The sequence below is a fragment of the Sphaeramia orbicularis genome, chromosome 12 (genome assembly GCF_902148855.1).
Source record: "Sphaeramia orbicularis chromosome 12, fSphaOr1.1, whole genome shotgun sequence".
In the NCBI taxonomy this organism is placed as follows: domain Eukaryota; kingdom Metazoa; phylum Chordata; class Actinopteri; order Kurtiformes; family Apogonidae; genus Sphaeramia; species Sphaeramia orbicularis.
This window is the reverse complement of record NC_043968.1, coordinates 34848479-34872250: the sequence shown is the minus strand read 5'-3', so window position 1 is coordinate 34872250 and position 23772 is coordinate 34848479. Positions and strand designations below refer to the sequence as shown.

Genomic DNA, 23772 nt, shown 5'->3' with positions numbered 1-23772 from the left:
GGCACAACTACAAACTTTGCTGGTGTCCTTATTTAACACTGCAGATGAAAAGAAGTTTCAAATATTTTTCTTCCCTAACATTGTATGGGCTCCTATGGTTTTCCACTCAGCTGTAGATTACTCCTCGGTGTTTCCACCTCAAAATAACAACACGTACAACTGAAGGGTAAACTGAGCAGGGCATTCTCAGAATACACTTAGGGTGAATTTTGTTGCACAGACTCTGTTGCCTGTTGAGGGAAAAGATGGAGCAAACTACAGTATATAATGGAAAATTACTGTAGATTTCAGTGACTTCTCTATTATCAGTTAGTGAACAGTTCACAGGTAGACACTAATTAGAAAAGTATAAGGAACATGTGACTAGAAAGCACAAAAATAAGTTTTCAGGAAGTTTCTGGTGGTTTGATGAACTTTCCTTCTATGTGACAGCGTAAGGGAAAAAAAGCTGAAGTATTAAAGCTAAATTGGTTTAAACAACAATAATTAGACAGAATGCCATAATTCAAGAGGAAACTTTTCAGCATTGCAGTCGACTTATCAAAGAGAAACTATTAAATGGCAGTAATTAAATGTAGAGTCTCCAGCATGTGAGGTGAGATATTAAAGAGAAACTTGTGTTGTGGGAGAAACTTTGCTGCAGAGAATTAATGTCTGTTTTTTGTTTTAAGTAAAGGGCTGAAGTGGGAACTTCTGTTCTGTGAAGTTTGACAGATTCACTGGAGCCAAGTGGAAAATCCAGGCCTTTACAGTAAAGCATATGTCAGTACTTGTCTCTCCTTTATGTTTAGTTTCCTTCAACTATTCCCACTTCCTTGTCTCCAGTTACTCTAAAATACCTTTTTAAAAGCTGAATATATTGCGTGTTTTTTTTCTAAGTGGTTGTTTTTGGGGTTTTTTGGCAAAAAAATTAGTAAGAGTTTTTGCAAGCAGGGCCCCCGTTTGGATTCCTGTTGGTTGTGACAATGAACCCCACGGTGAAGCAATTCGTTACCGTGGTAACAGGTCGGGAGTGCTCTAAAATATTCATGTAGCATTCATCACCGAAAAATAAATACATTAAAGTAATGGAATGGTGAGGAAAAAAAAAAAACAAAAAAATTAAAATGAATAAATTTGTATAAATAAATATGTATAAAGAAATAATCACAAGGCTTTGTGTTTGTGGAACATGTGAGCCTGTGAACATTAGAAAGCTGAAGACACATTTTTGTCAGCTCTCTGAGCACTTGTTCTGCTTTTGTTGTAATTTCACACATTCTACTTCTTTCCTGATCTTCTTATAAAACAATTTAAGTTACAGAAAGCATTAAATGATATAAATATCTGACATATAATAATAACAATAACTCAAATAAGTCAATAAGTGTCACATTTAGGTCCAAGGCAGGGTTCACCTGTTTACAAATCCTGCTGGTTAACAGGTTTGATATCTGCTTTAACTCACAACTTTAACCTCTATTCATTAAGGTCAAAAAGCCTTTTATCAAGAGAAAATCTGGAAAGTCTGTTACCTTCTGTGAGCTTTGTGTTGCATTTGGGGGCTGCATAAGACCTTTTTCATCTTACACATTTCCAAGAAAAAAAAAAGTTGATTTCTGTTTGTAATGTCAAGAACTACAGAGAAAGTTTAAAAAAACACATAGAGAGCACATTCTAATCCTAAAATTTCAGGATGCCTGAATTTGCACTAAGTATGAGTGGTTTTATTTACCTCACTGAGTTCTTTCTCTGTGTTGAGAAACTCTGTGACTCCACCGATGAGCTTTGAATTCATGAACAAAGCTTCACCATAACTGAACAGAAACAAAGGCAGAGTTAATGTCTTAAAAATACACGTCTTGGCATTAAAGGAACATTATTGTTTTAAGGTGAACTATTAAAGGTTCATGCATGCTCATCTATGTGTAGTTTGTGTTGGAGTCTGTTTTGTTGTGGGGGCTGGTCATTGGTTGACACTAGCTCCACAGGTCTGACCTCCTCATCTAACCACAGTGTGGGTTGTCTACATCCATGAGAACAGCCTCAATGTGTAGGCATTTGTTTAGATTGCATTCAAGTTCTTCAGCTTCTCTCTCCTGCTCCTCTACGGCTACAACAGTGAACAGATACCAGTCAGAACAACACAGACTCCAACATAAACTACACTTAAGCACGGAAACAAAACCTCCAGATTAGTCGCTCTCACCGTGCGTTGAGGACATCCCACTTATCTCTGAAGTATTTCCAGGCCAGGTTTCGGCCCTGAGGGTTTCTACCCACGTGGATGATAACATCAATCACATCCTGTTCTGGGACCAGATCAGAGGTCAGAGACAGGTTCAGCAACCTGGGAGACAGATAGACACAAACATACTCTGTTACCATGGAGACGGAAATGGATGATGTCAAAGGTGGCTTTTGCTGTGTTGAATTTTTTGCTGTATTCAGATTATTTTCATAGTTGTAGACAGTGGAAACTCTGCTGTGTCTGCCTCCTAAAATGATCCGATATCTCTCTGATACAGATTACTATCAGGGCTGTGCCTTTGTATTTTACACTTCCTTCTGTAGTGGTGTGATTGATACCATAAGGCAGAGTTTGGTTAACGATACCAACTTTGGTTTGCCATAGCCTTTTGAGTGTACTGCCATAATGAGCTCAAAAGGCCACGACAAATAGTAAGTTAAGTTTATTTATAAAGCGCTTTTCACAGATAAAAATCACTGAGTGTTGTACATAAAATAGGTGCAATAAAACAACGTAAGTGTCATACCTGCAGCCAGACGTTAGTCTGGTTTTGTCTGTCTTTTATGTTCTGTTCGTCTCTTCCTGTTTTATTTTGTTAAGTTTCCCCTCATGTGTCTTGTCTGTCGTCTTTACTTCCCTTTCCTTGATCGTGTTCACCTTTCCCCTGATTACCTGTCTCTGCCCTAATTTGTGCCACCTGTGTCTAGTTGTCGTCCCTCCCTTTTGTGTATTTAAACCCTGTCTCTTCCCCTAGTCAGACGCCAGTTTGTAACTCTTGCAGTTCTTACCAGCGTTTTGACCTCATCTGTTTGTTTGACTACCTGTTGTGACCCGTTTTTGGATTTCCCGGTTTTTTGCCTTCTGCCTGCTCCCTGTCGGTTTTGTCTGCCTCATCTGATACCCTGGTTCTGACCTTCTCACCCTGACTACTGGTACGTGAGTTTTTGCCTTGTCCATATGTCCTGTCGCCTGATTGCTAGCCTGCCTGTGTATGACCTGTTTCCGTCCCTGACCTCCCTTTGCTTTTCCCTAGTCGGGAAAAAGACCCCAAAAGCCGCACGGGGAGACGGATTGTCGTCCTCGGTCCGGAGGATGAATCCGAGGAGGAAGTTTCCAACCATTATCCTCAAGATTCTGTCACTGATATTATTATTATTATTATTATTATTATTATTATTATTATTATTATTATTATTATTATTACTACACCTGTGTGTAACTAATAAATCTTTTGAACTTTATTTTTTGTGTCCGTGTTCTGCATTTGGATTCAGTGCCTGTACTAACGTTATCACAATAAGAATAATTTCATAAAATAAATAAAAAGGATAAATCCATCAATCGAAAGCTTTCCTAAAAAACAACATCTTGAGCTGCATTTTAAGAGTCCACGGAGTCGACCACAGGGAGGGACAGTGGCAGGTCATTCCAGAGTCTGGGGGCTACAGCCTGAAAGGACAGGTCTGCCTGGGTTTTAAAACGAGTCTTTGGGACCTTCAGGAGGCTCTGGCCTGAAGACCTAAGGGTGTACCCTGAGGAGTAGGGGCACAACAAGACAGCCATATACTGGGGGCCTGGAAAGTCAGGACTAAAATTTTAAAATGTATATGAAATATGCTTGGAAGCCAACAAAGAGCTGACGAAATAGGGGTGATGTGGGTGTACCTGTCAAAAGTCTAGCAGCAGAATTCTGTACCGTCTGAGTTGTCTTATTAAAACAAGTGAACACAGAATTGCAGTAATCAATACGAGACGAGATGAAAGTGTGAACGATCATTTCAAGATCTGATTTTGACAACATCCTGCTTACTTTAGAGATATTTCTCAAGTGATAAAAACAGTTTTTGGTCAGCTGTCAGAAGTGACTCTCCAAAGACACAGCCTGATCGAACACAACTCCAAGTTTTCTGAGGCTGGTTTTAACAGACGAGCCCAGAGCACCAAGGTAGTTTTTTGATGAGGTGACAATTACAAAATAACTGATTTATCTACCAAAGAATAAACACCAAACTTCAGCCAAAGGTACACACAAAAATGATAATCAGTGAAGCCAGGAGTGTATGTGAATGGATGAGTGGTACATGTAATGTGTGAGGGTTAGATTAGTAGAAAATGAAAATAAAGGACAAAACAAAAGGGAAAGATAGGAGGAAAGAGTCCCAGAGAGATGGACTAAGAGGAAGCTTTTAAAGGTGACCAGGAGCTCTGGGCCCAGGTTCTCTGGGTCAATTGAAAGCCCTGCCCACTCGTCACCTGCAAAGAGATGGGGAATCAGATCAGCCTGAGGGCCGTCACAATATATTAATGCAGACATACCCTCGACCTTGTCATACACGAGCAGCATCCACTTGAAATATGGGTAGGACATGATTTTTTTAAGCCTTTGATGCCTTATACATCATAAAGTTTTTATTTCATTTAGAGAAATACATCTGATGTGTTTCACTGTGGAGATACACCAGGTTTTGAGACAACCATTTTTGAACAGCTTTTAGCAGGCTGTAATTAGGCTAAAGACATCTTGTACCTTGGAACAATTCCTCAACATATTATGCAACTATCACGAATAGTTCAGAAGTAATGACTTATTGAACATCTTTTTTTCTTCTGTACCACTGGTTTTTACAGTAAAATCTGTGTGACAACCCATTTTCAACGGCCCAGTGTCTGAAAAATGATGAAGACATGAGGCTGAAATTCTGTCTGGTGTTAACTTGGATGAAAAACATCATTTCCTGAAAGTATGAGGAAAATTGGAGTTGGTCAGTCTCACAGGAGATGATTTCACATGGACTGAACAAAAAGTGTCCCTGAGACAATCAATCTACTGCAAGTACAACACTGCAAAACTGCACTGCACTGCAAATTGTTTGGTTCTTACCAAGATTTAAAAAAAAAAAAAAAAAAACCTTAGAAATGTTAGTTTATCTTGTTTTAAGAGTTAATTTCTTTTTTTTTTAAGTGTTCATACATCTGTAGACATGCTTATTTCTAAATTTAACAATCTTAATTCAAGAAATCTTTTCAAGTAAAATGATCTTGCTGCATGGTCAGATATTTCACTTATTTTCAGTACCTTTTTCCTCAGATTTAGTGTTTTTGTCTTGTTTTTGGACACCCCTTTTTTGCTGTGTGATCACTATGTCTGAATATAGTTGTTATAGCCTGATTTGTTTTGGATGCCTGATGGGGATATGTTGAGTTAGTTATTTGAAAATGAAATGTATAGTTTGGCAAGATTTTTGGGAAAGGCATGGAAACTCTGACAAAGAACTCTGTATCCCGAACTAAAAAGACCTTGTTTTATATAATTGTGATTGAGATGAATATATGCTTTATATGTTGGTCATCTTCTTGTTTTGAATGTCAGTAGTGTCTTATAAGCCTATATGGTTATGGGCACGTAAGTGTATGACACTTATATAAACTAGAAGCACTCGGAGAGCGCAGACCTCCGCCAAGGCTGATCAGTGGCCCCCCCCGTGGGCCCCCCCACCCCCGATCACCACCAAAATTTAATCATTTCTTCCTTATCCCATTTCCAACAAACCCTGAAAATTTCATCCAAATCTGTCCATAACTTTTTGAGTTATGTTGCACACTAACAGACAGACAAACAAACAAACAAACAGACAAACAAACCCTGGCAAAAACATAACCTCCTTGGCGGAGGTAAAAATATTCATTCATTCATCCATTCATCCATTCATATAGTAAATAGCATACAGACTTTGCTGGTGATGAGTATGACCTGGAAATGAGATGTAACAGACATGTCTTAATTTAGCAGATAAGACACGGGGGAAAAAAAAAAAACAAATCAAGTACACATTGATCAAATACTGTACTGATTTAGATGGGTAGTGTTCTATTTGCAGTCTTTGCAATATGATTATTTAATGATATAAAAGGGCTAAGGTTTGTTATGACTGATATCCATAATGATCAACCATAGCAGGAGGACATTTATTTCATCTATTTATATTGCATGGTCTACAGTATATGGCTCAGACTCCAAACAGTGCTATTGTTTGGTAACATTTTCAGTGGGTCATGTTATGATGAACTTGTCAGAAAGCCAAGCTGTATATGTGCTTATGAAAGTTAAGCAGAAAAGGTTAAGTTGTGTCAATGAAATGGGTATTTCTGCACTTTTTGTTGTGGTATTAGGGGCCCTGCTGGAAGGAGCTTCTGAAAAGTAGACAAATCATTGAGGTATGTTGCAGTAATCTGATTACTCCCCAGCTCAGGAATTGAAGGATTTGAAGGATTTAATTTACACAAACCTGGCAAAAAGCCTGCAGAAACCTGATAATTTCATGCAAACAAACATTAAACCGGGTTTCTAAAGTGTTTTTTTTTTTTTTTTTTTTAAAGATGTAAGCAGTAAAACAAAGACTGGGAGGATGTTCAGTCATCCTCGGTTTACCTTCATCTTTCTTTACTTTCTGTTTCCATTTGTCTGTATTTTAGTGTGTGTGAGATGTGTGTGGATGTTTGTAGCTCCTGTCTTTTCATTAAACTCCAAAATCAATTTTCTCTCTTTTCCCACAATTCCTCTGTGCTGAAACCATTTCCTGTGTGACCAATCACTGTTTTTGCTCTGCGGTTTTTGATTTGTGTGTGTGTGTGTGTGTGTATGAGAGTGTGTGTGTGTGTATGGGTGCTATCGGAACATGCAGTCTACTTCTCAGATTGCAGGACAGTTGAGTGTGGCTGGAAAATCAATACCACACACACACACACACACACACACAGAGTTGTTTGCTGTACAGTTTTGAACAAGTGTAAGATCAATCGTTGATATTTTTCTCAATGAGAGGCGGAGGCAGTAATGTGTTGACGAAATACAGTTATCAAAACAAACATACATGTGTGTTTCCATCCAACCTGACCCTGAAGGTGTCATGGTGACAGCTGAAAGAAGCTACATCCACACAAAGTACTCAAACTGATTTAAGTTCCCATGATGGAAGAAACAGGCTTGAGTTGTGAGCATATGGAGCCTCAGGCAAATGTTCACTTCTTCTTCTGTGATTTAATTTGCAGTGTGTGTCAGTGTGGGTGCAACATGTATTATTCCACCGCAGTCTGTCATCTCAACATTCTGGTCGAAGTTTTGTTGTATGTTGGGCCTGCTAGTGCTTTACCATCAGCCAATAAATATGAGAAAGTTGCTGTTTCGTTTGGTATGGTGATTGCTAAAAAGTTGATCCTGACAGTGTGGAAGAAGGACTCAGTGCCCACGGTTGACCTTCGGCTGGGGGAACTGGCAAACACGGTACATCTGGAAAGGCTTAGTATTATAATGATGATAGAGGAAAACTGTTTGACCAAACTAAATAGAGTAGTCTTACATGTCACTGCTTCTAAAACAGCATTTTTTTCTGGACTACTTTAAAAATAGTAATACAATAAAAACAAAGGCAAAAATTGAGAGTATACCCACTTCTCCAGGGAACACTGCACCACTGATGCATATTATGTGCTAAAGCTAGTACTAATGTTAGGTAGTGTGTCTGTATTAGGATGAGTAAAATGCAAAGACCAAATTTCCCTATAGGATAATGAGATGAATTAACCTTTATATTTTCACCATTATATTCTACTGTACTCTGCTGCTGCTTTGTGTAGTGATGTAGTACCACTTTTTTGTGGTCTTGGTCTTGTCACAGACTCAACTCATTTGGTCTCGGTCTTGGACATAGTGGTTTCTATGGGATTTGTACAAAAACCGCATCATCACAGAATAGTATCATTATTTATTACACGCCCTCTTCAAATGCAACCAGTCAGATGCATCTACTTTAAAAACATGTTCCATTGTATAAGACTTAATATGAACATCTTCCACATACATCCCATCTCTCTCCCTTGATGAGTTCTGATACACTGGTCATAGGAGAGGACAGCTGAGAATATTATTTTCCATCAGGCCTAGAGGGAGTGTTACAGTCATGAAATATAGGCCTACGAGGGCTGTTCAATAAGTTCATGGCCTCACCCAGAAATACTGGTTATTATAATACAGGATGTTACATTCTTTCGTGATGGGATAGTGATGCTTGAACATCGATGGACCAAGTGCATTGCTGTAAATGGAGATTATGTTGAAAAATAAAATATAAATTATCAGTCTGTGTTGTTCTGTGTGAGGCCATGAACTTATTGAACAGCACTCGTAACATGTAACTATGATAAATTTGGAGGATTTTAAATGAAAGACATAAGGACAATATATTAGAAAAGATAATATGAATTTGATTTAACTAGTCGTGACATGTTACAGCAATGCATTTTGCTCTACAATTGTTGTCATGATGATTCTAACTCTAGTCTGTTTTCGTTCTGGGTCTTGGACCCAATCCCAATTCACCCCTTGGCCTTCCTCCTCCATTTTGCGCATACACGTGAAGGGGTAATGTTCCGATTCTCGATTAGACAGAGGTGAAGGGCTAAGGTGGAGGGCTCTATAGCCCTCGAAATGGAGATTTTCCATGACCACACAATGAATGGAGGGGTAGGAGAAACCTCCCATAATTCTGTTCGAGTCATTGGCAAGATGGAGGTAAACACAGCAAAAAAGGGCAGCAGTGTGATGAAAGAAACACACAAATGTACGTATTTTCTTCGTAAACAACTTAATCATCTGATCGTCCGTTTACTGCAGTTTCAATGTGTTATAGATCACATTTCTGTGGTTTATAGTTGATAGCTACAAAAAGATGCCCGAAGCCCATGCAACAGAGATGGTTACAGCTGCTGACGGCATGGAGAATACCTTCGGAAACAAATTTGCCACATTTGTTAATAGCGGCATCGATAACTGTATTAATTGTGAATGTTTTTTTCCAAGCACATATGGCACACGGTTTTAGTAAAGAAGGAGTATTTTTGAATGATGTTTTGTCTTCTATTCATGCAGCCAGAGGACAATCAATTAAAGTCATACGTTTTCTATAACACTGAATTTTTCGGCCACGTTGCTCAGCTCTGATTTTAAATGTGTAAAATCAGGGCAGCTGGTATGAGACACAGGTCCACAAAATGGTTGAAATTTTGGCGATGCAAGCATTTAATCCTGAGTATAGTTAATCAAAACGTCCTTCTCTGTGTATATCAGCAATGGTGTGTATTTTTGGAGAAACATCAGTCAGGCCCTAGAATACACTGCATGGATTTATTATGAACACCAGACACCTGACACAAAGACAGCTCCTTGTTTCCTGAATGAAAAAGGAGGAGCTCCAGTGACTTCTCAAACGACAAGTGACTGAAATGAGACACGTGGATGGACCAGTTACACCTTTTCCTGCTCAATGTATGATGCTGGTATGAAAATACCCATACAGAATAATAATTATTTTTTACTGTCAGAAGCAACCTGCATTGGGTAGTTCTTTTTATATATATTATCATATAAATACAATATTATGAAATCAACATAATCTCACAGTACTATGAAATCATGATGTAATGTCACAAAGCTATATCTATGGTCGAGACCAGCTAGACCAAGACCAAGACACTGCTGAGACCGGAGAGTATCAAGACCAAAGCAAGACCAAGACCATGACACACTTAGGCGAGACCAAGATCAAGCCTTTTCGAGACCTAGGCCCAATCCCAATTCAAACCTTGGCCCTTGCACTTTGCACTACCAAAAACAGTGCTTGTAGACATTCCATGTTTTCTTTTCCGTCTGTTTTAGTCACATGATACACACAGGAGTTAGTACTTGATTGCAAAACCATTGTTTTTGATGACTGTTGATGGTCTAATAATTTTTTCCGTGACTGTTTATCCATCCCTGGCGTTTAGAACTGAAACACATGCGAAAACAGAAGCAATTTGTGGCTATTCATGAGTATAAATAATAAATGATAATGTGATTTGAACAGATGAGTTTAATCCTGATTCTGAATGAAAGCTGCATCCATTAAAGGTCTAGTCCTTTGGGAGTGAATATAGATGAATGATCACCGGTTTAACAACAAATATGTGAGAATATTATTGAAATGCTTAAAAACAAAGGATATGCAGGGATTTGGATGTAAAACAGTAACATTTGAGCTGGTATTTCCATATTGTTGTGGCTGACAAAGGTTTGCTGGTAATCCTGAGCCCATGTGGTTCTATCAGCTATAGATGAATGATGGCTCTGAGGGATGAGACATCACAGTGTTTGGTTTAGGCTTGTGCCCTTACCTTTAACACAGTGAAATACTATATTATCTATCCTTGAGGAACTTTAATTTTACGGATTTCAATGATATTCTCTTGCATTCACTGACAACCTGGTGATCCTCAGCTATCTTGTGATTCTTTTTAGAGTTTGTCACTGTGTTTTTTTCTGTCACATTCTCATAAAACCTCCAAAACAAGTACAAATCCTGATTTATAGATGGGTGCTTCTATGAAACTGGGTTTATATTGGTACCTGGCACTCTGCCAGCTTTTTTTAGACCCAACAATAAAAGAGAAGTGTAGACATATTTCCCCCCAGGATCTACCTAATGATGACCTCAGATAAATGCAGAAAAAAATATATTCCTGCTCTGAGTCATCCCAAAATTAATGATTTTTTAATAAAATATTGGGGCCAAAAATAGGACCAGTATTGGGACAGGAAAGGCTACCTAGGCATTTGATCTGGAAAACATGGCTGTACATAGTCTTATATACCACGATAAGTAAAGACACTGTGTTAAATGTGACGATCCTAGTGGGTTTTCGAATCCAGACATGCAGGTTTTTCATGAACCTCAGTCTCAATCCAGGTTTTGTGCATAACCCATCGTGTCCACGGGTGTTACATGCGGAACCTGCCCATTTAAACACAAATAAATCACGAGTGATTTTGAAACAGTGGTCCTTGTTGTGAAACACTCTGCCTTGCATAATTAGTTCAATTCCCAAAATGTACCTGTGAGAGAATAAAACGATATTCAAAAAAATAGTAGTGTGTTATTTTCGTCTCCTTTTTACAGTGTTACATGCAGATTTTTGAATAAAAAAAAAAAAAAAAAATTATATAAAAATGTGTTTTATCTGAAAAATAGTTTCTCTTTTATCTCAGTAAATATTTATTTTTAAAATAGACCCAGAGTGCTTCTAAACTTGCTTCATAACATTAGTCTACATCTGGTTTGTATTTTTAGCCCCCATGTCCTGTTTTAGGGACCAGTTTCATAAAAGCACCCATATACAGACATTAGGTAAACAGGCAGTTATTGGACCGACAATACATGTTTGGAGGCCTTTAGTCACACTCATAGTGCATAAAAAGCAAACTTACATTATGAGTTTGTTAAGCATATTTCAATTTTTTGTTGCTGTAAAAACTCTAGCTATGAGAGGACAAGTAGACGAACTGTAAATGACCACAAAGTCCTGCAAAATTAGATTCTTGGTGGAATCAGTGGCACTTCAACAATAAAGGGAGGCTGCTGAATCAATGAAAACATCAATAATACAGGCCATCTGAGCTTTAAAAGCACCAAAATGTTAATATGAGCTTATGAAAATATTATCGTAAAGAGTCCTTTATGACATTGGCTCACAGACGTACTGTGTGGTTTGTACCTGTTCAGGAGGAAGGTGTTGTCTGAGCAAGTCAGAGCCTCCAGCAGGATCTTTTTCTCTGACACTGCAGTTGATGAGTGAAACTTCATCCAGATAAACTCCCACACATCCTCATCCATCAGACTGACCCCAGTGCAGTAAACGATGTCTCTGATGTTTGGAGGAATCCTGCAAAATCAAAACAACAAACCATCAGTCAGACAATGAAATGCATCACAAACACGGCAGCTACATCAGCCTGCTTTGAAGTCCAGGGGGAGATTATTTTTTTTGATAAATATTAAAGTGAAAAATGATTACCGTTTTATTTGAGTGCAGAAGGATCAGCAGGGACAAGATATGTGAGGCGGTAATAAGTAATAAGACCACAAAACACTGATAGGACATGTCTACTCTCTGGATGTTAAATGAGAAATTCTTCTTCCATTAAATGAGCTCCATTAACAACATTTCACTCCTTGTACTGACCCCAGATATACAACAGAGACAAAGACTCCATCAGAGACACTCTGACACCAGCCAAACCTCCCAAAGTCTCACAAAGCTGTTTTTCTTCTCTTTTATTTTTCATATCACAGTTTTCTGAGTGTTTAGATCTATTACAGCAGCAGAACTAAGTCATCAAGTACCGTAACAGAGTGGAACTCTAGTGTACTTTTAGAAAACTGTTATTTTACTCAAGATCTGAAGCTCATTTAGGGGCGGTGTGGTGGTGCAGTGGTTAGCACCGTCTCCAGCAAGAAGGTCTTGGGTTCAATCTCAGCACCAGGGGCTTTTCTGTGTGGACTTTACATGTTCTCTTATGTCTCCGTGGGTTCTCTCTCAGGGTTTTTACACTGGCAGGGCTCTGTGCACATTCACACCAGGAAAAAAATTGGTTTGGAACCTGAAAAGTTGGTTCTCAGATGGAATAAAAAAAAAAGATGGTTCTTCCTCGAGAACATCATCAGTGGGTGTCATAGCCTGGCCAGCCATCCGGTTTTCTCAGTCTATTCAAAACTGAGAAAACAGTCTGGAATTGGGCCAGTTCCTGTGAAATATGCCCAATCTATTTTGTATCAATCACAGATCAATCACAAGTCTGGGGGGCGGGTGTTTCACAATGCATCATACAAACAGAGTCAAAGTCAGTTCCAGTCCGCAAATATCTTTACAACTGTTGTCGGTTGTTTGATTAAAAAAATAAGGCTTGAATTACAGATTACACCCTGTGTTCTCAACTTTCTCTGACAAAAGCATGTCCATCTCATCTGTGATAGGTTAACTCGGTGTCTGTTAGTCCCGCCTTCATAATTGGATTCAAGCCCCACAATTCCAGACGGATTTTTCATTGAGAAAGACGGATGGCTGACCAGGCTATGTCATATTCTAGATCAGGGGTGTCAAACTCATTTTAGTTCAGGGGCCACATTCAGCCTAATATGGTATAAAGTGGGCCAGACCAGTAAAATAATATAAAGAATAGGATAAGAACTTTCAAGTGAAAAAAGTAAAGTAAAGTAAATGAAAATGTTTACATCTACGAATTGTACTTGAACATAACATAAAGAAATATGAACAACCTGAAAATTCGTTAGTAAGTGCAATGTTAACAATATTACATCTAAGTTTATCATTTATACATGTGAATCACAACTTAGAGATCACAGTGGATCTACAAATACACAAAACATTAAATAACAGGCAGAATATTATTAAAATTCCACATACTTCTCTTAAGAAATTTCAGATATTCACATTTTTTGTAAAAGACTAGTGTTTAAATGTGAACATTTTTGTGTAATTTTACTTCTTTTACACTAAAACAAAGAGACACATTTACAGTTTTCATTATTTATAGGTTATTATGATAGTATTTTACTGGTCTGCTATACTTTAGACTGAAATGACCTAAAATGATTTTAACATCCTTGATTGTTAATATCTTCAGTGTAATTTTTGCAGTTCACAAATTCATCCCAGGGGCCAGATTGAACCCTTTGGTGGGCCAGATTTGGCCCCCGGGCCGCATGTTTGACACCTGTGTTCTAGATTGTGAAGAGGGAGTAGAGGACGACAATGGCGAAACATGGAGTAACGTCCTCCCACTTCAGTTCTGATTAAACTGGTGTGAACACAAGCTTGTTCGCCAGAAAGCACCAAGGTACTGAGCCTCCAGAATGGAACCGGAACCAGAACCATGTCTGTCTAAAAGCACTGTCTGGGTACTCCGGCTTCTTCCCACCATCCAAGACATGCACCATAATAGGTTAAGTAAGTGGTCAGTCTAAATCACCCATAGGTGTGAATGTGAGAGTGAATGGTTGTTTGTCTGTATAGCTGAGCCTTGTGATGAACTGCTGACACGTCAACGGTGAACCCTACTTTTACCTGATGATAGCAGAACGTTTATATTTTTGTACAACTTAAGTTTAGTGTAAAAAAAAAAAAAAGGCTCTTATTTCGTAGTGCATAATCTCCTCAATTATTCTCTCCTCACTCCTCACCATCTTAGTTCCCTATACTTCACATCATTAAGAGAGGATGGAGGAGGCTTTGACTGAGAATATACAAATACATCACTTTACAAAGGCTGACCAGATCTGTGATGTATAAAGGGAGGCATGATGCACATCTGAATTACACAAACCAGGGCAGGACCAGGATGTCTTGTATCTTCTGTATTAGTTGCTTAAAATCACCAAACATGTAGTAAATAATAAAAAAAAAAACTATGACATCCTGCCTACTGACATATGATGTCATAATGCAAATTGAATTAAACGTTAATCAGTGGTAACTGTATCAAAACAAACAGAAGATAAAATGACTGTTACACACAACATAGTTAACTGACATTTATCTATAACGACGGCTCTGAGGTGATGGTGTCTGGTTCCGTTAAATGCCTCCTCTGTCCTCTGTCTCCTCCTCCATGAAAATACAACACAAATTGAGGAGGAGACTGAGGTATGAATTGGGAGATGTGAAAAAGGGAAAGTCTCCATGAACTATGCACACAAGACCTAAATATAGACCTATATAAATCAGAATCCGGGTCTGGGAACATGAAGCCACAACCTAGTAAGGCACCTAGTAACTTTTACTCTACTTTTTGAATAACTTGTTTTTTTTTATTTTTAGATAAGCATTTCTTTCTTTATCTTTTTTTTTACTACAATAGTATAATTTCACTGTAACTTTTCCTTGAGTACAATAAAGTAGCCTAGTACTTTTTGCTTTTTACTGCAGTGTGAACTAACAACTCTATAACTTCTGTCTCAGCTGTCCTAGATATTCACCCTGTTTAATGTCACATCATCAACGTCAAATCTCCATACACCCATTTATTCTTTATAATAACATTGCCACACTTCCTCTGTTGCTCCCATTGCTACTAAATCATCAAAACACAATGCTTTGGGGTATGTGGTAACTAACACTAACATGTACTGTATTTCTGGGTCTTAATAAGCTGTTGCACACCAGTCTGTGGGCTGTAATGTGTAAATACTCGAAAGGGATTCAGACCACAAGTATTAATGCCTCAACAGTAGTCATTACTCACAGAGCTGCAGTTATCACAGGGAACTGCCAATATTTTCTACAGTAACTGCGTTGAACTGAGACCCACACACACTTCCACAGTCATACACTATCTGCCTGCCCCAGCTGGTCACTGGCCTGAATCATCAGCAAAGCAAAAAGGTGAATATTTTTCACGCTATAAGGTGTGTGTATGTGTGTGTGTGTGTGTGAGAGAGAGAGAGAGAGAGTGAGTGAGAGCAAGAGAGAACTTGACCTAAATTGCTAATAAACCAAACAAAAAACTTTGATGACAATACAGTGAGCTCAGCTGGAAGCAAAATTATATACTGAGCTATAACTAAGTGTGTGTTTGAGAGTGAGTGAATGTGTGTGTGTTTGAGTGCAGAGTGACTGATGCAGGGACAATTACATCATTCACCGACCTGGGAAATCATTTTAGAGATGCTCCACTTAAGAGCGAACACACACACACACACACACACACACACACACGCACACACACACACACACACACACACACACTCAGTCATTGGCTAACGTCCACATTAGTGCTGACTGTGGCGTTACAGTCATTCTCCGATGTGATCTGCCAAACACAATGTATTGAAGGGTGTGTTGCGCATGATGACATGATGTCTAAGCTACTGAAAAAACATCTCTGCACCCACACAATCATTTCTAGTTCAGCTACTATCATTATTCTATTACTTGTACTATGTTACTACTAATAAAAGGTAGAATAAGAATTTTTCTTTGTAGAGTGAAATACGGATGAACAGAATCTAATGAAACCTCCAGATGGCTCTGATCTTATTAACTAACACTCTGACTGTGTGTGTGTGTGTTTGTACAGTCTAAAGAAGAGGTTTAATGTCCTGAAGCTCTATTTTCTTCTGAAATATTTTTTCCTCCCTCTCATTCTTCCTCTGCATTAAACTTCCACTCTGACAGTAAACATGCCTTTCAACCATCTGCTCTGTCTGTGCATCCATATGTCTGTCTGACTTTCTCTGTAGTTTAAATGTCGGATCAGAAATGTCTCTGTTGGACTAAAACAATATCTACGTCGCCCGACTGAGGAATACAAGCATGGCCAGGTTTACAACTGACCAACTGTGATGGCTCATCTGACGTCAGTGATGCTCACAGCTTTGTGCAGCGTTCCTTACACACTTGTGCCAATACAATGTCCACTTTCCATTCAAAACACATAACACACCCACCAGATCTGTAAACCAGGGGTGTCAAACTCATTTTAGTTCGGGGGCCACATTCACTCCGATTTGATCCCAAGTGGGCTGAACCAATAAAATAATAACAGTGAAAAAAGTAAAATTATATTATGATCAGGTTTACATCTACAAAGTTATCTTCAAATCTGAGTAAACATGAACAAGTTGAATTGTCTTAAGAAAAACAAATACAATTTTAACAATATTCTGCCTCGGTTTATCAGCTTATCATTTACACACGTGTATTACAATAGCACAAAACATTAGTAACAGGCAGAATATTGGTAAAATTGCATTTACTTTCCTTAAGACGTTTCTGTTTTTTCATATTTGTTCAGGTTATTCATGTTTTTTGTAAAAGTATAGTTTGGTAATGTAAACATTTTCATGTAATTTAACTTTTTTACACCTAAAAAACAAAGAGAAAATTTGGGGTTGTCATAATTTATACGTTATTATATTATGATAATATTTTACTGGTTCTGGCCCACTTGAAATCTAATTAGACTGTATGTGTCTATATGTAGAACCTGAATTAAAAGGATTTTGACACCATTGATTGTTAATTTCTTCAGTGTCATTTTTGCAATTTTTCACAAATTCATCCCACGGGCGGGATTAGACCCTTTGGTGGGCCGGATTTGGCCCCTGGGCCGCATGTTTGACACCTGCGCTGTAAACTATATGAACTGAACTTGTTTTGCTCAAAATGTGTTCAACAGCTGCTTCCTCCAAAATGTATGAATGTCTCTCAGTAAACTGTTAAATTGCTGTAAGTTCACAGACATTTAGTTCCTCTGCTCAAAAGTCTTGTAATAAGCTAAAACAGCAGATCCAACAACTGTGTTGGAAGATATAGTAAGATCTGAACTGCCTATAAGACAAAGGATAAGGCTAAGTTCATCAGTGCAAATCAAACTATCAACAGGATGAATCACATCTGGCCTACAGTGGATTTCTGTTCTAAATTAAAAGTGTCATCACAGTTTGTGTTGTATAACAGAGCTGTCAGTTTCTCATTTACAATCTTCGTTGGCCTTGGTAATATGTGGTCTACTGCGACTGTGAGTCCTGGAACACACCGGTTGCTTCTTATCTGCGTTTCTTTCATTCCAACGCTCATGTTAACACATTAGATTGATCCACATCTGCTGCGTCAGAGATGTGTGTGTGAAGTGTCACAGAGCAGAGACAACATTTAGAAAATAAACCAGGTGTCTGTTTTTCATGTGTGAGGTAAACGGCTTACAGCAAAAACAGATCTAATGATAGAAACATGAAGTTCACATCTGTAATATTCTGAGACTGAAATGGGGGGCACTGCCACTCCTGAGCAATAACGTATGCCCCCCAACCCAATAAGTTGTTACTGAGCGTTATGACCCCCCCTCCCCAACCCAACAAGTTGTTACTGAGCACTATAACCCCCCCACACACACACACACGCACGCACACACACACTCGACAAGTTGTTAATGAGCGCTATAACGCAGCAAAGTTAATTTTGTCACATCTCCTCTCTTACAAATTGTGTCGGAGTTTGTTTTTGCATACTTTTACTCATTCATTTTTTTCCAACAGAATTGTTTTAAATATTCTTCTTCAATATTTCTGAAATAATATGGCACATTATGACCATAAATAATCATTTTAAATCACATGTTACTGTCTGGTTTCTGACACTCGCTGAGGGAGAAAAATCAGCTTTTAAACTTACAGGAAATTTTAATTTGGCATTTATTACGAGAATTGTTCACAAAAACTGGCATAAACTTTTTCATCATGATAATATTTCAGACCAGAGGTAATGAGAAGTCCTATAAGTGGGATGTGTCCTAATATTTTGGTCTATATAGTGGATGTCAATGGGAAACTTGGTGTAGAAGGTAGGACAGTTCTACATGCAGCTGGAGCGAACGCATACACATGAGCAACAAAGCCCAAACGTAGATGCATGTGTCCCAGGTGAAAGAGATGTCATACTTCTGATTTGGAAATTAAGGACTAACTGGTGCACAAATAGAAAGAACAGAAACACATGCTTTATGTGTATATATGTGCTGGTGTTTGACATTGTTTCAAGTTGAGTCTCTTTGGCTGCAGTATGAAGTATGTTTTGGTTATTGACTGCTGGTGTGTTCAGGTGCATCTTTCTCTAGTATAATCAGGTATTTATACCTAATCTTAAAAATCTGGAGTGGATCTCTCCTTCACTGTGGTTCTCCCCAAGGTTTCTCTTTTCCCACTGGGTTTTTGGAGTTTTTCCTTGCCAAGAAGGAGGGTCTAAGGATGGGGGATGCCCAGAACATTAATCCATTTCCTTCATCTACTGTTTATTTGACTGTTGTTTGTTTTCATATCCAACTAATTCTGTAAAGCCCTGTGAGGCAACTGTGTTGTGATATAGGGCTCTACAAGTAAAACTGAATTGAACTGAACCCTTTATCAGGCAAGTAACTATTTTTGGTAATTTCCACAAATATTAAATATGGGGCCAATCCTATGCCTCAGTGAGGTCAAGAAGCATGTTGGTTTTTATAAGACTATACAGTGATTCAGACGGATTTTATAGACATTTTGAAACTGTAAATAGTGAATATGAGTGATTTGTCAGTTTCTGACCTTATAACAGTTGTTTTATTGCATGTGTTTACTTTTTAGAAAGTGCTGCTTGGATGTTTTAGGCAAGAGGAGGGATATGACAATTTCCAATACCATAGAAAGGCTGAAATTTTTAATTTCAGAGTATTTCAATGGCTGTCCTATAAATGGTTTATGATGTTCTTACAGCCAGCAGACATTGGTCCAGTGCTGTGGCAGTAGAAAAACAGGGAATAAACAATCAGCATTTACCAAGTAGATGGGTCCTGCTTCATCGTCTCATGTTGATGATATTTTTGTGGCAGAATGTGTTTGTGAAAGCTTACATGCTGCATGCTCCCTGGTTATGCAGCATGGTGTGTTTAATACTGAACACAATGCTCTAAAAGTGGGATCAATGGGGGGCCCTGTTGTTCATTCTTGTCTAAGACCCCCTACAAAATTAATTGTGTATGACCACAGCCACACTAAAACAAATTGGAAAACCATAATTTCTGATCCATTAGATGGATCATTCACGGTAAAGTCCCAGTGGGACATGATTAAAATTCCTGAAGGATACAGACACTACAACATTAGCTGAGCTCTGCTGTAATTATGACATGCATTGTTCTGGAGGGGATTTTAGCCCAAGTCCATTTACTGCAGGTACTTTCTAACATCTTTTTTTATAATTCAGGTATGATACAGGTCTGCTGAGTGCATTAGACTCATTCATATCAAAGCTTTATTCCTTCATTGTTCACTGTCAAACACACCACTCCAGGATTAATGTGCACAGAAGCGCTACATAATATTCAATTTTACTTCTCTGCTCTACACTCACATTGGTGGAAAGCCAGGTCACATGAGTTCCCCTCAATTATTGAGAAATTCTAGTAATTAATACCCCAGTCTGCAGAGGAAAATCACATACATGTGCTCTGCAGATGGGATTAAAATGCCTGAATGGAGCATGAAATATTAAAAAGTCACCCCTGGAGAGATTAATCCTGCATGAATGTGGATTTATGTGGTGTTTCCCACAGCTGAAAATGGGACATTTTCAAACTGCTTCTTACATTTATTAAAGGCCTGGGTTGTGTTGTTGCAAATGGAAAAAGGGAACGTTTTCAACACATTGCCATATGGTTTTCATGTGAACTGCTCCCATGATGTTTTCTCTGCAAACAACAACCCAACTTTGAAAGTGACTGAAAAACAACATTGGAACAGCGTTGGGCTCACTGTCATTATGAGAAAGTGGATTAAAGTAGTTAAATGATAATGCCCTACAGTACCATCACAAGTGGAAAGTCTACTTTCTGCAATTTTGACATACTTTATTCTTTCACTCTGCTCCATTTGTCTAGTTTTTGACTGAATTAAATTCTTCTACAAGGGTGGGAAAAACACAACTACCTTTTACTTGCATAAATGTAACAGTGACTAGACAAACAAAACATGGTGCAGTTCTAAAAATATTAGCATACTTATTTAGCTCAGACTGTTCAGTTTACAGTTCTTAAAATGCACCACCTTCATGTTGTAGGACATGTTGTTTACATGTTATTGCATCAGTAAATACTTAATATAATGAAGGCACATTTACTTTTGATACCTTTGGTGGATACTATAGTTTTACTGCATTCCATTTTTCAAGGGGCTACATGTTGTATGTCTGCTTTCAAATATAAAAAAAATTATCTATGTTTTGAATTGTAGAGATATAAACTGAATATATTCACATTGATGGTTTGGGTGAATTATGTGTCCACTAGAGGGAGTAGTGAGTCACCATGGGACCTTTGACCAAAGGATGGGATGAGAACCAGTAAGACACAACTTTTAGAGTCAAACAAAGTAATAAAAGCTAGATGCACTGTTGTTTACAATGGCATGTTAAGGTCACATTAGATATAAAAACGCTTGTCACTAAGAGAATAAAGTTGTAGTATTTTGAGAATAAAGTCATAATATAATGAAAATAAAGTCGTAGTTTTAAAAAACTCATTATTCAATGACAAAGTTGTACTATTTTCAGAATAAATTCATAATATAATGAGAATAAAGTTGTAGTTAAAAAAAAAATCCTCATTATTTTACAAGAATAAAGTTGTACTTCTTTGAGATTAAAGTCGTAATATTTTGAAAATTCAACAGAGTTTCTGATTTTACAGTGAACGCAACAAGCGAAGCAACAACTTTCACTTCTGTTGGACTCCAAAACTCACAGTAGAATCCTCACAGTTTCTTCAGAAACTACAAACCCTATAGCTCTGGTGTAACTGCCGCTAGCCCTGCAGCCGACCACTTCATCAGTTTCTTCTCCACAAAAGAGGCAATTTGCTCCAAGTCAGTTCAGTTCTTACAACAAAACAAACCCAAATGTGTGCAAACTTGCTCCAAAGTCCTTAGACCAATGATAATGTGTTGATGGTGGGATAGGCTCAGTATTTGGCCGTGTGTAAACCCCAAATGAAAGCAGAACTTCACAAAATGTTCCAAGTTCTCCATTATTCGATGAGTGGGTTCGACTTTATTCTCATTATATGATGACTTTATTATCAAAATATTACGACTTTATTCTCATCATGACAAATGTTTTTATTTTCTTATGTGGCCCTAATACGCCACTGTATTTGTTTTCACCACTGGACACAGAGCTAAATGAAAAAATGGAGTGTGACGATGAAACCATAGCATTTCTTCTACATGGGTGAGTTTGATTATAAATCTTATGAAGGTATAAAGTTATTATGCAATGTTATTATCTTTGTTAAGTTCACTGTTAATTGATCCACGGTTCAGACTAAACTGTGACAGTTCTGACCTTGTTTAGATGATTCATAACAGATCTTTAGTTCAGCTACTGACAACACACACCATACAGAAAATTAAGCTGTTTTGTAGTTTTACTGTCTGTTTTCTGTCTAAAAATAGAGTTAAGCTAACAGAGCTATAATGTAAACTATCAGCTGATGCAACACAAGAAGACATAGTGTTGTTTTGACCAACTGTCAAAATAACTAGTTATGAGTTTTTAATTGAAGAAGAAAACTTGATGATACCATGATACGGATGTATAAATAATGAGCATTATCATTTATTCAGTGAGTGATACAATATGTGTGTACACAGTGTTGATTTGTTTGTGGTTTTGATTGTCCTAAGTGTGTTGTGGTATATGACTTCCCCCTGGGATGACAGTACTACATATAACCCCTTTAAAGGCAGGATGTTGACTATTTATACAACACAGTGTTATTTCCCTGTTTGTAAATTTGAGAAAACACTTGAAAGTAAAAAATAATCCCTCTGACATACAAACATGCATCTGACATTAATGAGGAGGCGTATCAAAGAATTCATTCGTAAAAATCAGCCGGATGGAGTCAGAGACAGTGTTCAATTTAGTGTTGTTTAATTTAAGCGCGTCTCTTATCATCCACTCCCTGCTGTCCTGTACAGAACACCAGCATCTGTTTCTATTTAATTTGCTGTTTGAAATCTAATTTTGCAGATCTCGTAAAGCACCCAGAGGGGGCGAATGAGCCAGAAGCACATAAAAGAGAAGAAGTTACAGACACAAAAGAGGAGAAGGATGAAAAAAATGTAGAGTAAGGCAAAAGCACAGCTTTGTGGGTGAGGTTTTATGACTAATATGTATAGATTTTACATCCAGGCTTCAGTTTCTATCAAAGATTTTGGACATTTGACACTTTTGCATCAGGAGAAAAAAACTGGAATGAAATGCAAGTAGAAATCCATCCATATGTGTGTTTATTCATACCTGTTCTTGTTGCTGGAGATCCAATCAGAGATGTAGACGACGGCCTGGCGGTGACACTGCTTGTTCCCGAAGCTGCATGCTAACATGATCAGCTCCCTCTGCAACTCTCTGCAGAGATAAGACACACAACTATGAAGTAACAAGGAAAAAACATTAGAAAACTTCACAGCGTACTCAGGCTATGATGAGAAATCTAATATCAGCTTTATCCACAAAAACACTGAAAGCTGAAGGAGTCTGTGAACATCTATAATACTGAACTTACAGGGAGTCATTTCATACCAGCTGAACTCACTCCAACTTATGGATTTTCTTATGAAAACCTCATGGGCGCATGGACCTCCTGAACCTCTACTCCAAATACTTTTTATTTTATTTATGGATTTTTCAAGTTAGGCCCTCAGAGCTAAATTTCATCATTAGTTACAGAGGCTCAACATTTTTATTTATTTTTTTTATTTTTCACTGGATTTCATTAAAATTTGTGATAAACATCCAAGAAAACCTCAGGATCAAATTATTTGGAAAAGTCATGTAAATAGTTGATGCTGAAATCAAATTAAAAAGCATGAATATACAAAAATGAAGACAAAGTGACGACATTCAGATTGTGGATTCATACAAATATCTTGGCACTATTTTTGACTGTAAGCTCAATTTTGATGCCAATACTGAATCTGTGGCGAAGAGGAGCCAACAGAGAATCCATCTGATGAGGAGACTGAACTCTTTTAACCCTATAACGCCAGGGATACATGAGTTTTGAAGCCCTCTACATGATCAGTGTGATATTTTTTTCTTGAAAAACCTGATGTATACAATTA

The 23772-nt window shown here is 37.9% G+C and overlaps 1 protein-coding gene across 1 annotated transcript in view; it reads right to left on the bottom strand.

Moving 5' to 3' along the window:
- The window catches only part of LOC115429709 (thyrotropin-releasing hormone-degrading ectoenzyme), a 265248-nt gene that overhangs the window by 4508 nt on the left and 236968 nt on the right, over positions 1 to 23772 (bottom strand). The window contains exons 16-19 of the mRNA XM_030149384.1: positions 22949 to 23056; positions 11816 to 11983; positions 2189 to 2329; positions 1715 to 1796 (exon numbers count right to left, since the gene is read on the bottom strand). Of these exons, the coding sequence (XP_030005244.1) occupies positions 1715 to 1796; positions 2189 to 2329; positions 11816 to 11983; positions 22949 to 23056 (499 nt within the window). The remainder of the gene's footprint in view (positions 1 to 1714; positions 1797 to 2188; positions 2330 to 11815; positions 11984 to 22948; positions 23057 to 23772) is intronic.